This window comes from Ammospiza caudacuta, chromosome 5 (assembly GCF_027887145.1).
Source record: "Ammospiza caudacuta isolate bAmmCau1 chromosome 5, bAmmCau1.pri, whole genome shotgun sequence".
Lineage (NCBI taxonomy): Eukaryota > Metazoa > Chordata > Aves > Passeriformes > Passerellidae > Ammospiza > Ammospiza caudacuta.
Genome location: NC_080597.1, coordinates 71,630,339 through 71,642,793, shown reverse-complemented (window position 1 = coordinate 71,642,793; position 12,455 = coordinate 71,630,339). Strand labels below are relative to the sequence as shown.

The 12,455-nt window shown below is 42.7% G+C and overlaps 1 protein-coding gene across 4 annotated transcripts in view; it reads left to right on the top strand.

Annotated features, from left to right (window-relative positions):
- The window catches only part of CAMK1D (calcium/calmodulin dependent protein kinase ID), a 221,597-nt gene that overhangs the window by 171,173 nt on the left and 37,969 nt on the right, over nucleotides 1-12,455 (top strand). For all 4 annotated transcript variants that reach the window (XM_058804568.1, XM_058804567.1, XM_058804566.1 and 1 more), the window contains exons 4-5: nucleotides 4,308-4,446; nucleotides 9,701-9,827. In XM_058804568.1, coding sequence (XP_058660551.1) covers nucleotides 4,308-4,446; nucleotides 9,701-9,827 — 266 coding nt within the window. The remainder of the gene's footprint in view (nucleotides 1-4,307; nucleotides 4,447-9,700; nucleotides 9,828-12,455) is intronic.

Here is a 12,455-nt window from a genome sequence, read left to right as displayed (position 1 = left end):
TTTAAACATCAAACTGAGAAGAAGCAAACCCCCCCAAATCCAGTCAGGAAAATAAAAGATTATATTTATAACTGTAGGAATTTATTGCAAACTCCATCACCAGCCTAGGTCCTCTGAAAGATTTGTATCATCTGCATGATCAATACATGAAGTCCCCTTAATGAAACACTAGATCTGGAAGCTTTTATCTCAAGAAACCCAGGAAACAGAGTGCAATCTGTGTTTCCCCAGTGGAAGTGCTGATAATGTCTCTTTTATTATATATGGTCAAGTTGGGTTTTACTGTCCCTCCTCAAACTGGGTGTTAATGGAATTAAATTCTGGCCTGTACCAGCAAGAGTGTGGCCAGCAGGACCAGGGCAATGTCTGCCCTCCTCCCCTCAAATCCTATTTTTCACCTCAAATGTTTGTTCTGGCCTTTTTCATGAGGCTAGTCAGTAACATGTACTTAAGGCACGTAGCCTCAGTAAAAAGATGTAGCAGGAGCTAAAATATTCATATTTATGGCTGAGTTTGGTTGTATCTTTTTCATTCTAAATGAAATTATTCTTCTGGTCATTGCTTTGAAATAGTTTCCTGTTGCTGGAAGCAGGCAAGGCATATTCTGGGGTGTCCATGTGCCATGGGGACTCTTTGCTCAGCCCCTTCTCCAGGTGCGGGGCTTTTCCCAAGCTGCTTGGAGAACCAGGGAAAAGTCACAGCTTGGTGACTGAGCCAGGACCAAGGGCTGGAGCCACATGTTCCATCCAGGCAGCCCCAGCAGGCACATCCATACAGAAGAGGCAGCTGTGGCTGCTTTGCTGAGTTTTGCCCAGCTCTGAGTCCCTGGGCAGGGCTGAAGCTGCCCTGGATCACAGTGTGACACCTGAGCTGCTCCAGAGTTAAATGCTTTTCAAGTACCTGAACTTGGCTGGTTGTCCTTTGCCTTTTTCTTTGCTGGGAACCAAGATTGAAATCATAAGGGGGAAAAGGTTCCTTTTGCTGTTGTTTGTGTGTCCAGCTCCGTGAGCCAGTGCCAGCTGCAAGACAGGAGCAGGCCTCTAATTTCCACTAATAAGAAATCCCTCCTACCTTCTCTTTCTGGACAGAAAATTCTGTCTTAAATTCCTTTAAAACAAAGACCTAATTCTGCTCTTACTGCCTGCAGTTTCAATTCTGCCTCAAAATTGCCATAGAGAGGGCAAAGCTGGATGGTGCCATTAAAAAGAAAATAATTACTCCAGAGTATTAAAGACTGGAACAAACTGCAGGAACACTTTATGAGTGCCCAGGTCTGCTCAGAAGAGATGCCAAGTCCCATCTCAGCAGGGCAGGGGGGGTTGGGATCAATACCAACGAACAGGCCACATCTCCACTGTGATTTTAGAGCTCAGATGCTCTCCCCACAGCTGCCTTTGCTGGTTTGCTCCTGTCACAGCACTGACTTGTGTCAGTCCTTGGGTGCCTGCAGGGAGCAGCATTCCCAATGACATTATGGTTGGGTTAACCCTGTCTTGGAGGAGAAAAGCCATAAGGACATAAGCTTCATGTGGAAAGGCCTTGGGTGCTGAGTTGAAGAGCATCCCAGGGAGGTGGAGCTCAGCCAGGAATCTTGCCAACATCAGGGAGACTCAAAAGTGCAAATTGTAATGCACCATAACACAGAGTCACCACACTGATAAATAGGAGCATGAAACCCTTGGCTCTCTGCATGGACCTGGGATGCTGTCAGCATTCTCAATAAGCAAGGGCCTGCAAATGTGAGGCCTGCTCCTCCTGAGTGCTTGGGTTAAGCTCTGGTTTGCAATGCATCATTTAAGAGGTTGCAAATATTTTCCTTGTGTTGAAATAAAATTATAAGCAGATTGAGCCCGGGTACAGTGGATCCACTGGACTAAATCAGACTAAGAAAGGCCTTCAATTAAAGAATGAGGCTTAAGGGGGGCAGGGAGTGAGCTGGCATGGAGGGAGATTCTGTCAATTTAGTGAAAAATATTTTGTGGAAATATACTCTGCAAAAATCAAAGGAGAGTGTCCTCATGCAGGAAAGCACGTGATGTAAATTGGTATCTACTAAAACAGTCATTGCTTGAGTGTAACAAAAGTAACTGTATGAACCTGCAAAACAGCACACACTGCATTTTCATGGGGAAATGTGCTGTATTCTGGGATATTAATTACTGTGTGGGCTCAATTTTCAGTGCAATCAATCCACAGGAAACAAAGGGACTGCAAGGGAAATATAAAAAGACAGTCAGCTAATAGGAGCCATATTCAATAAAATTGTGTCTGCCTTCAGTGAACATTGAGGGTGAGGTGTGTCTGTTTTCCCTTGGCACAGGATGGGCTGGGCCAAAAGGGGCTTGGAGCAACGCTTGTGTATTTGCACATATGTATGTATAAATATGTGTATGTGAGAAATACAACCCCTGTTTTGAGAAACTAGGAAAGAATTAGGGGATTTAATTCAGGCTGCTGGTGGACTTCAGACCCTGGGTGAACTTCACCTTTTCTGCAACTTCAATATAGTGCCAGTATGTCAGTAAGCTGCCTGTTTTGTTTGCCTAGCACTTAATAGAAGGATTATCTGGTTTCTTTCTTTCAAGGTTTCCAGGGTTGCTTTTCATTTTTGAAAATGAATGTGTTCATTTTTAGTGGTAGCATTCTCTCCCATTCAGGCTCCAAACTTCCCTAGGAAGTGACTTCATGTTATTATTCCAGCAGATTATTGCCTGGAGTGGCTAAATTACCTAGTGTTTGTGTAATGGCAAGCTCTCAGTCCATACGCATTTAATGACTGTAATCATTTGTTATTTTCCCTTTATTAGGTTTGTTTTTAAAGAAAGTTTTACTGTGCTATTTATGATATGCTAAGTGGTGCAACTTGCTGAAGAAACATTTTGCATAAATTTTATTTTTTAATAGGTTTTGCTTGCTAAAATGGAAATCTTTTATTTACCCTAGTAGGGCAGTTTTTTGCTGACAGTTTTATTATTTCAATTACTCAAACATTTCTTTCCTCTTTTGTTTCCTCAGATACTCCTCCAGGGAGTTTTAATGTGCCATTCTTTATTTAAAATTGGGTTCAAAACGTGTTATTTCTAGCAAGGCAGGGGAAAAGTGCAGTACAGCAGACATTAAATAGTGGGATGTCAAGGTTTTATTTTCTTTCCTCTTTGAGTTGTGGGATCCTTTCCTCATTTGTGTCATCTGGTGATGAATTGCACTGATAATCTGTGTTCCTCATCAATAACTGTCTCCTACCAGTGCCAGGCAGAGGCTGTGCTCTGCCTAAAGAGCTGTGGCTGCAGATAAATGGCCATGCATGTGTGAGTAAAGGAGGGGACCTCTGAGAGCATTTAAAATTGTCAGAGGTGCAGGCTACTTTAATAAAATTATGTTCTATAGGTAGTGGAAGCAACTTCTGAATGCATTTCACTCGCTAGTGGGGAAAGAATGGGAGCATTCCTCCAGGGAAACCCCAAGCCTTGGTCAGTGGAGTGAAAAGTGAACCCCAAGGGATCATAAAAGGGGGGAGCTTTACAGACTGAGTGGGCCAGCACCAGCAGAGGGAACTGCCTATGCAAAGTTCTCTGGGGTGGGACAGCATGGAAAGCAGGGTCTGCTCCCCTGGCTCTTGCTGGAGTATGTCTGTGATTCCTTCTGCAAGTGCTAGAGAGTCTTTGACCACTCCCTGATGTGTGATGCGTTTTTCATTATAGCCTGGCCAGTTCTTGGAGAAAATCAAACTCAGTTCATAGAACCATAGAATAAGCTGAGTTGGAAGGGGACCCATCAGGACCATTGAGTCCAGCTGGCCCTGCACAGGACACCCCAATCACACTCTGTGCCTGAGAGCATTGTCCAAATGACTTTGAACTCTGTCAGGCTCAGGGCTGTGACCACTTCCCTGGAGAGCCTGTTCCAGTGCCCAGCCACCCTCTGGATGAAGAACCTTTTTCTGATATGCAACTTAAACCTCCCCTGACTCAGATTCAGGCCATTCCCTCGTGTCCTGACACTGGGCACCAGAGAAGTGACCAGTGCCTGTCCCTGCACTGCCCCTCATGAGGATGTTGAAGAGCACAATGAAGTCTCCCCTTCAGCCTGACCAGACCAAGTGACCTCAGCCCCTACACATAAAACTTCCCTTCCAGAAGTTTTCCCCATCCTCGTGGCCCTCCTTGGGATGATGGGGGAGCCCCAGAGCTGCAGGCAGATCTCTCTGCCTGCCTGTGTCGAGTGCATGGCCTTGACCATCCTTTAATGATGCAGAAAGGGCATTACAAACACATCCTCACGCTTCTGCTTCCCGTTGTGTTTTCCAGAGTGTCTGGGGGAGAGCTCTTTGACCGCATTGTGGAGAAGGGCTTCTACACGGAGAAGGACGCCAGCACGCTGATCCGTCAAGTCCTGGACGCTGTGTACTACCTGCACCGCATGGGCATCGTGCACAGGGACCTCAAGGTACAGCCACAGCACCTCTCTGGCCCCTGGGCAGTGCCAGTGGAGGCTGTGTAATTGTGTGAGACCAACAAACACATCAAGTTTGTTCATTGTGAAGAACAAACAATGGAGGCTGTGTAATTGTGTGTGCCCCGGGACTGGCTGTTTCAGTAAGGTTGTACCATAGGAGAGATGCTCCAAAGCCTCCTGAAAACCTCTCCCTGCCAAGGATCCCCTTGATGGGAGACCTCTAAAAAGTTCTGTGCCAGTATGGAGAGACTGTTGGGAAGGATGAAAGTTTGACAAGAAAGTCTCACAGATGTGTGTGCTTGGCAGAAAGATTTTTAAATGTAGAGGCTGATGAAGGAATAGAGATGGAAGCAAGTTTTGATATAGAAGAAAAGAATTGCTGAGCCAGTCTTACTGCATAACCAAGGAAGCAAAGGGTGTGTTAGTTAGAAGGGGTTTTTATGACTTTTAGCAAAGGATAAACCCACCTCAAAAAAGATGTTTTTACCAAGCAAAAAGACATCACAGGCAAACAAATCAGCAAAGTTGCAAGTAGAAAAAAGGTCTCAGAATTTTCCACTGCAAGAAAACTGAAAAACAACTTCTAGCTTAAACTGTAATGTACTAACTTTTAGTGATTGGAGAATAGTAACATGAATATGGTAATTATAGTAGTTATGACAGGCTGTAGATAATAGCCAAGGTACAGGTTGGTTCTACTGTATGAAGATGCTCAGCAAAGGATATAATGCAATGTAACCAAAACCAAAGGGTCTCCAGGCCTGCCTGCAGCTGGAGCTGACAGCTGTAGGCACAGCTCTGTCACCCATGACCCTGGGCTGCTGTAACCTCTTGGATGGAATAAACTGCATTTTGGAGAGCCCCTGGAGTCCACATCCCTCATTTCAGCTCTTACAGAGAGACAAATGGGACTTTTGTATTTTTCGGTCTTCAGGCTGCTGTTTATTTTTCTCTTATCAGAAGTTCAACACGCCATCTACATATCAGATGTAGCGTACAAAGAAAAGGCACCAAAAGCCACAAGACACACAGGTTCAAGGTCTTTTAAATCTGTTTTGTCCAATTAACTCTTAAAACCTATTTTATTTCTACCTTTCTACCAATCACTCTGTGCCACCAACACTGCAGAAAATGGAGTAGATGAAGAGCAAGAAGGAGATCAGACAGTGCCCAAAATTCTCCATCTTGTCTTCTATCTACCTCCATACTAAAACCCCAAAACTCTAAGTTTTTCACCCTGTGATAAACTACACTACTATCTATTTCACACACTTGTAGATTCCAATTAATCCCAAAGTCTTGGAAGCTTTCTCCATGGACTAAGGTTAAAAGCACCGTTCTCCTGGGGATCAGGACTTCTCAGAACAGGCAGTGAAATCTTCCCTGTGCCCTGGGTTCCAATGCCCATGGAATTGGTTTCACTGAGGACTCTGCAGTCAGGGGAGTTACAGTGGGAGGTTTGCATGTTTGATGTGAGGAAAAGCCATTAAGACCCAAAATATTACATTAAGGCAGAAACCCCATTATTGTATTTGCAGGGAATGCCCCAGTGAAGGCAGGAATGATGCATCTGACTCCATGTTCTCAGAAGGCTAATTTATTACTTTACAATACTATGTTATATTAAACACTACTGCATATAGTATTCTTTTAATTTTTGTATTCTTTAGTATGCTATACTATACTAAAAAATACAGAAAGGATACTTACTGAATGCTAAAAAGATAATAATGAAAACTCCTGACTCTTTCCAGAGCCCCGACACAGCTTGGCCTGATTGGCCAACAAGTGAAAACAACTCACAGCAGAATGCAATGAAACAATCACCTGTGGTTAAACAATCTCCAAACACATTCCACATGAGCACAGCACAGGAGAAGCAAATGAGATAAGAATTGTTTTCCTTTTCTCTGAGGCTTCTCAGCTTCTCAGGAGAGAAATCCTGGGTGAAGGAATTTTTTCAGAGAATGTGAATGCCACACCCCATTTCAGCTGAGGTGTGTTCACTGCTAGAAAGAATTTTGCAGGTTTGCTGTGCTAGATTTACATTTACTTAATAATAACTGGTAATGATAGTGGGGTAAAGTTGAGAGATTTCCTATCACTTGGAGCAGTGTTTTTGCTCACAGCAAGGGTTCTTCTAAGGACCATTGAGTGCCAATGTGATATTTAGATTATTTTCCTTTCAGCTGCACCATATTGTCGCATCTAAACCTCTCAGCTTTTCAGGTATTAAAACTCCCTAAATGTTGTTGTTTTATTGTTTTCTTCCAGTATCTTTAGTGCCATTAAGACAAGCAGAAAGGCTTGGATTTGATGGCACTTTAATGTTTTAAGAAATAAGTTGGCAGAAGATACTAGAAAAATACACAAATTTCAAAAGAAAACCGTGGGTTCAGCTCCTGAGCTGGTTAGTTCTGCCAAAGTTTACTGCCAGAAATGAAGACTTCAGTGGTGGAAATAACATCTCTGGCTGTATTTTGGAGGGATGCTCCAAACAGGAGTTTCCTTGGATGTTGAGGCAGAGCTTGTATTTTCCCTCTGTGAAGAGAGTGGAATTTGGCTACATGTTATGAGCCTTATATAAGCCTTATAAAAAGGTTTAATGAACACTAATAGAGTCAGGAGGCTCTGCAGCCAGTCCAGACAGTCCCAAATAATGGGTTTCCTGTAAGGAGGCGCTGGTTAGGCTTCCATCTCCTGCAGTCTCCACATTTTGCTCTCAGCTCCTGTTCATTTCCTGCCCTTATGCTGAAGTACATAGAAACATTCTTATATTTGTAAGAGCTCCAAAGAATTGCAGTATGGAAGTGCTGTATTTTAACATGACCATCTTGCTCCCAAATTCAACTTTTAGGAAACAACTTCAGGCTTCTTTCTGCCACCAGCATTTCTTGGAGTGAGGTCCAAGACCTCTTAATTCAGATATTCCATTGTACAAGATCTTGTTATTCTTGTATTTATAATCTAAAGCAGGTTATACCTCTCATTTTAAAAAATAATCTTATTTTAAAGTTCCTGTAATAAAATATGAGGTCTGGTGATTTGGGAATTAAATTCATGTACAGATTACTTTCAGAGTTTATGTAAGGCCAAGCTGAATTTAGATCAACCTTCTCCAGTGGTATTTTGTAGCTAAAAGTAGCTCTTTTTCTCTTTCTCTCTTTTGTTTGCAGATTTTTGTCAATATCATGTCAATTGTCAAAATGACTCATAAAATGCAGTATATGAGGAACACCTGCTGTGAATTTCTGTTAGCAAAAACATACCATGATGAGAAAAACAGGGATATAATAAGACATTTATGATTTCAAAATATCAAAATAAGTGTAAGGTTCAAAATGAAATTCCGGGAAAGAATCCACTCTACAAAAACACAACCCATGAAGCATCCATAACAATTATTTATTGTAATTATGTGTTTATTCAGATACCAAAAGAGGACTTGCTGCAGTTGGTAAAAGCAGGTCTGGGCTCCAAGTCTCTAATCTAAGTAAAGCAAGAGCAGATTAGAAGAGATGGCAGCAGGTGATGTCTGGGGGAACTCCAGGATGCACAAAAGGAGTGAAAGGCTCAAGCAGCTCCACTTGGTACAGAGCCACCTTATTAAGGCTTTTTGAATTAACAGAATTCTTTTAAACAAGTTTGACTTTTAAATGTAAGGGTTTCTTGGCCTTACTAAATGTGAGTATGTGGGAACCTCAGGTGAGTTATTAGAAATTGTTAGAAAATAACTGCTTTTCCCTTAATTCCATGTCTACCACCCCCTCAGCAGATCACAAGAGCTGTAGTAAAAATTAGGAGTGACTCCAGCCTAGGGCAGAGCATGGCAGGAAACTGTAGTCCCTACAAGAGTGTCAACACTATAAAGCGCAATTAAAGCACTGGACTTGCAAGTTATCATGAGAAAGAAACATAAATGGTACTACTGCTGAACTGCAGTTTCTCCTCCTCACAAATCCAAGCTTGGCTGTGTCCCAGGGAGTCTGAGGATGTTGTGTGGCCGCAGCTGCTCCTCACCATTCCCTGGAGCACACAGCAGGCTGGGTGTCAGCATTTGTGCCAGCTTTGGGCAAAAGACTGCACTGAGGCTATTTAGAAACATTGGGTACCTGTAGGGGGATAGAATATAAGAAAATAAAGATAGTATAGAAAGTAATTTGATCCCTAAGGAGTTGCAGCTGGGCCAATTATCAAAGATTAGGAGCAGGCCTGACTTTACCAGGCCACAGCTATGACCAATGAGAAGAAGAGTGCTATAAAAGAGTGGAGTGGCTGGGTGAGAGGGGAACTGGAGTCAGTTGGTGGCTTTGTGAAGAAGAAAGAGTCAGTGCTCTGAGGAGATGCCCATGAGAAACACCAAGAGGATATGAAACCTTTGTGATAAGGATACAGCAGAATGGAACCCCTGGAATAAGATGATAACAGGTACCCATCGCTTTTACAGCTGAAGACCCAGAAGTCCAAAGCCCACTGCCTCCAGGCTGAGTGCTGCAGGTGTGGACCCTTTCATGAGCCTAGATCTTGGGCAGGGGAGGAGGTGGGCTCTCATAGCACCCAGCCAGAGCTTTGCTGTGGAGCAGCAGCACACTCAGAACACACAAATGCAGGGCTGGCTGGAGCTGATGGAGGCTGGTTGGCCTCTCCAAGCTGCCTGACTCTGGTATAAAAGTCACAGGGCTTTGTGGAGTGATCCTTGTTTTCTCTTGCCATAAACAAGTTGCTGTGCTTAGTGCTATAGAACATTTTTCCTTCAGTGTTTTTTCCTAATCAGCTCTAGCTGAAATATCCTTGCTTCAAGTCTGTTAACTGTAAAGGCATTTCCTCTTTCAAAACAGTTTGTTTCTAGTGGAGAAGATAAAAAAAACATCTCCAATACCTCCTGTTTTCCTTTTTCTTTTTTCAAATACTGTATAAAACTTTTTAGTACAGTGCCTGGGTTTGCCATATTTACTGCTTTTAAACGAATCCTTCTGTTTCACCACTCTGAAGTGAAAATGCATCAGACATGTCTCACAAGTAAGGGATGAGCCTTAGGTCTTATTTGAGGTGCCAGAGGAGAAGTTTGTTGGCCCAGAAAAGCTGCTCAAAGCTCAGGGTGTCAGGGTCTCCCATTTGTTGCCATGCAGGAGTCTGGATAGGATCTCCATGTAGGTTTTAAGCAAAACTCTTTAAACTTAGGGCAACCAGGTGTTGTTACTGAACTCACATATTCAAAACTCCTTTTGTTTATTCTCCTTTCTAGCCTGAGAACCTGCTTTACTACAGCCAGGATGAGGAGTCAAAAATCATGATCAGTGACTTTGGCTTGTCGAAGATGGAGGGTAAAGGAGATGTGATGTCCACAGCCTGTGGCACTCCTGGCTATGTTGGTAAGAGGTTTGCTTATATTTTAGTAAAAATGAAACTATTCTCATTTTCTGGTGCTGGTACACGGTGCATGTGAGATTTTACAGGTATTTGTTAGAATTTAATGTTTGCGTGTACTTTGTCTTGTGTGCTCTTCCTCTTTGGGGCACAGTTTTGTAATCCAGCTCTGGGTTTGTGGGATTCACTTTCATGTTTTCAGCCCTTTGTGGAATGAGTATTCTTAAAGATCCTGCTTTAGCTACACCAGGATCTTGTGAAGAATAGCCTCAAATGTATTGCTCTGCAAGCACCTAGGAAACCAAGAAGCTTTACCTAATGAAATGTATTACTTTAATCATAAAGAATAGCATTTGCCAGATTCCTCTGGTTGAAGACAATAAAATCAAAGAGCTGCATTTATTCAGATCTGTTCAGTAATCCTCTGTTACAATCATGTTAAGTTACTGACTCAGATGTTAAAATGCAAAAGCTCTTTAGATCCTTCCTGGACAGTGTCAAATTGTTTTCTGTCATTTATTCTTTGCTCTTCTGTCCATTTGGTAGTGATTGTGCAGGGCCACCTATTAGCAGCATGTTTACCAGCAGCCTCTGAAAACAGTTTAAGTAGCTGAAAGTGAGCATTAGAGGGCAGGTGGTGATGAGGTCTGTTTGAGCAAACACATTTAAAAGCTCCCTTTGTGTACAAGACATCCAGCAAGCCTGTGCCTCCTGCTGCACCAGGATCATCAGCTGAGGTGGGGAAATTAAACTCTGGGGTATCCATGAAATCCATGAAACTGTGGATAGATTTCTTTCAGATCTTTCCAGCAGGAGAGACTGGATGCTTTCCAGCTGCAGAAGCTCTTTTTACTTTGCAGCTGCCACCTCACCTCTTTTCATAGCTCTGATGATATCAACAGCTCAGATGAGGTGATTATGACACAGCAATACAGATTTGTCACAGGTACTTTTTATGGGCATTATCTTCACAGTGTGCAGACGCACTCTATCCAAATAAAATCAGGAAAAGGAACAGATTTCTGTGTTTTTCCCATCTTTTATTTTAAGACATGGGCCAGGATGCAGTCTGAGTAGCAGTCTTGTGTAATCACACCAGACTGGAAATCTTCTTCCAGAGCAGTGGCAGGAATTGAGCTGAGACAGCAATTTTCATAATTTTTGCTGTCAGCTCTTCTGTCCCTATCAAGCATGTTTTATTTTGCTCTGGAATGGGCACTGACTAGAATGAGTCTCAAGGCACAGGAAAGCTGAGATGATGTTTGCTGAAGTGCTGGTGAAAATGAGGGAGTGACTCTGCTTGGTCTCTGAGTGATCTCATGCAGCATCTCATCATAGCAAGTTTGCTCATGTAAATAGCGATTTTGGAGAGGAAGCCCTTGGAGCCTGTGACAGGAGCTGTAGTGCTTTGAGAGATGTTTGAGAGCTCTCATTACCCATGGTCTGGCCTCTGAAGGCTGCGCAAGTGCCCCCAGGCTTGTTGTTACCTTGCTGAACACAGGATTTACTCATCCTGGTTCAAGAGGTCATGGCCACTTATTTTTGAAGTGCTGACAGGACTTTTCCCCCTCCTTCACAAAGAAAACAGCTTTCAATATTTGTTCTATTTCTTTTTCTTTATTTTTCTTTTTTTTTTTTTTTTTTTTTTTCCTGCACAGGATGCAGCTCCTCTTTTGTGCTGTACTTTTTTTTTTTAAATGTCATAGGTTGCTCACACAACATTTCCAAGCTCAGAAGGTTTCTGTTGCTGGTCACTGTGGTGATGCCCATAAATTGTCCTCCTTGAGTGTTACACCTGATGTTGTGGCTTCTGCACAGGTGCTCTGCAACTTGCCCACATCCAAAAGCTTTCATGTTTTCCAGTGTCACTCCAGCTTGCAGCACCTGCCAAGAGCCCTCAAATCAATGGAAATCATTCCTCCCAATGGCACAGCATGGATAAAACTCCTCAGCCTGGCTGGGGCAGGCAAATGCCACAGCCCCAGTCCATCAAGTGCCCTGTCTGCTTCCTCCATTTGTGTTTTGCCTTTTCTTTCCCACTTATTTTACCTCAGGTTAAGTAGCACTCAGAGATCCATCACTTAAAACAAATTTCCTGTTGCTTTTCTTCAGAGATAGGCAGAACACCCTGTTTTCTAAGCTCCTACCAGAACTGATTATTTTTATCAGTTTAACCACTTTGCTTTTAAATAGCTGGAAGATGTTTAGGCACATATCCCATGTCAAAGGCACTCAGGGCTCTGTTAAGAAGTCATTGGCATCTGCTACAATTTATATTTCATCTCCAGAAATGGGTCCAGTTAGATCCCACTTTGCAAAGCGCTGGACAAGCTTCTGACTCAGAAGCAAATCTGATCTTAACTCATGTCTGCTGCCCAAGTATTTGCAAGTATGCAAGCCCCCTGTCATTTCTGTCTCTTTTCCTTGATCAGGATATACTTTCAACTCCTGTGCTTCATTTTTTATCTCAACTTTTCTTATTTCCATCTGCAAAGAACAGTAGTATCTATGACATTAAATGCCTGTTTATGTGGTCTGGAAATGTATTGAATAAGGATGGGTGTAATTATAATTAAGTCCCTTAACAAATATCAGTTTTCTTTCTGAAAATCAAAATATCACTTTTCAAATTG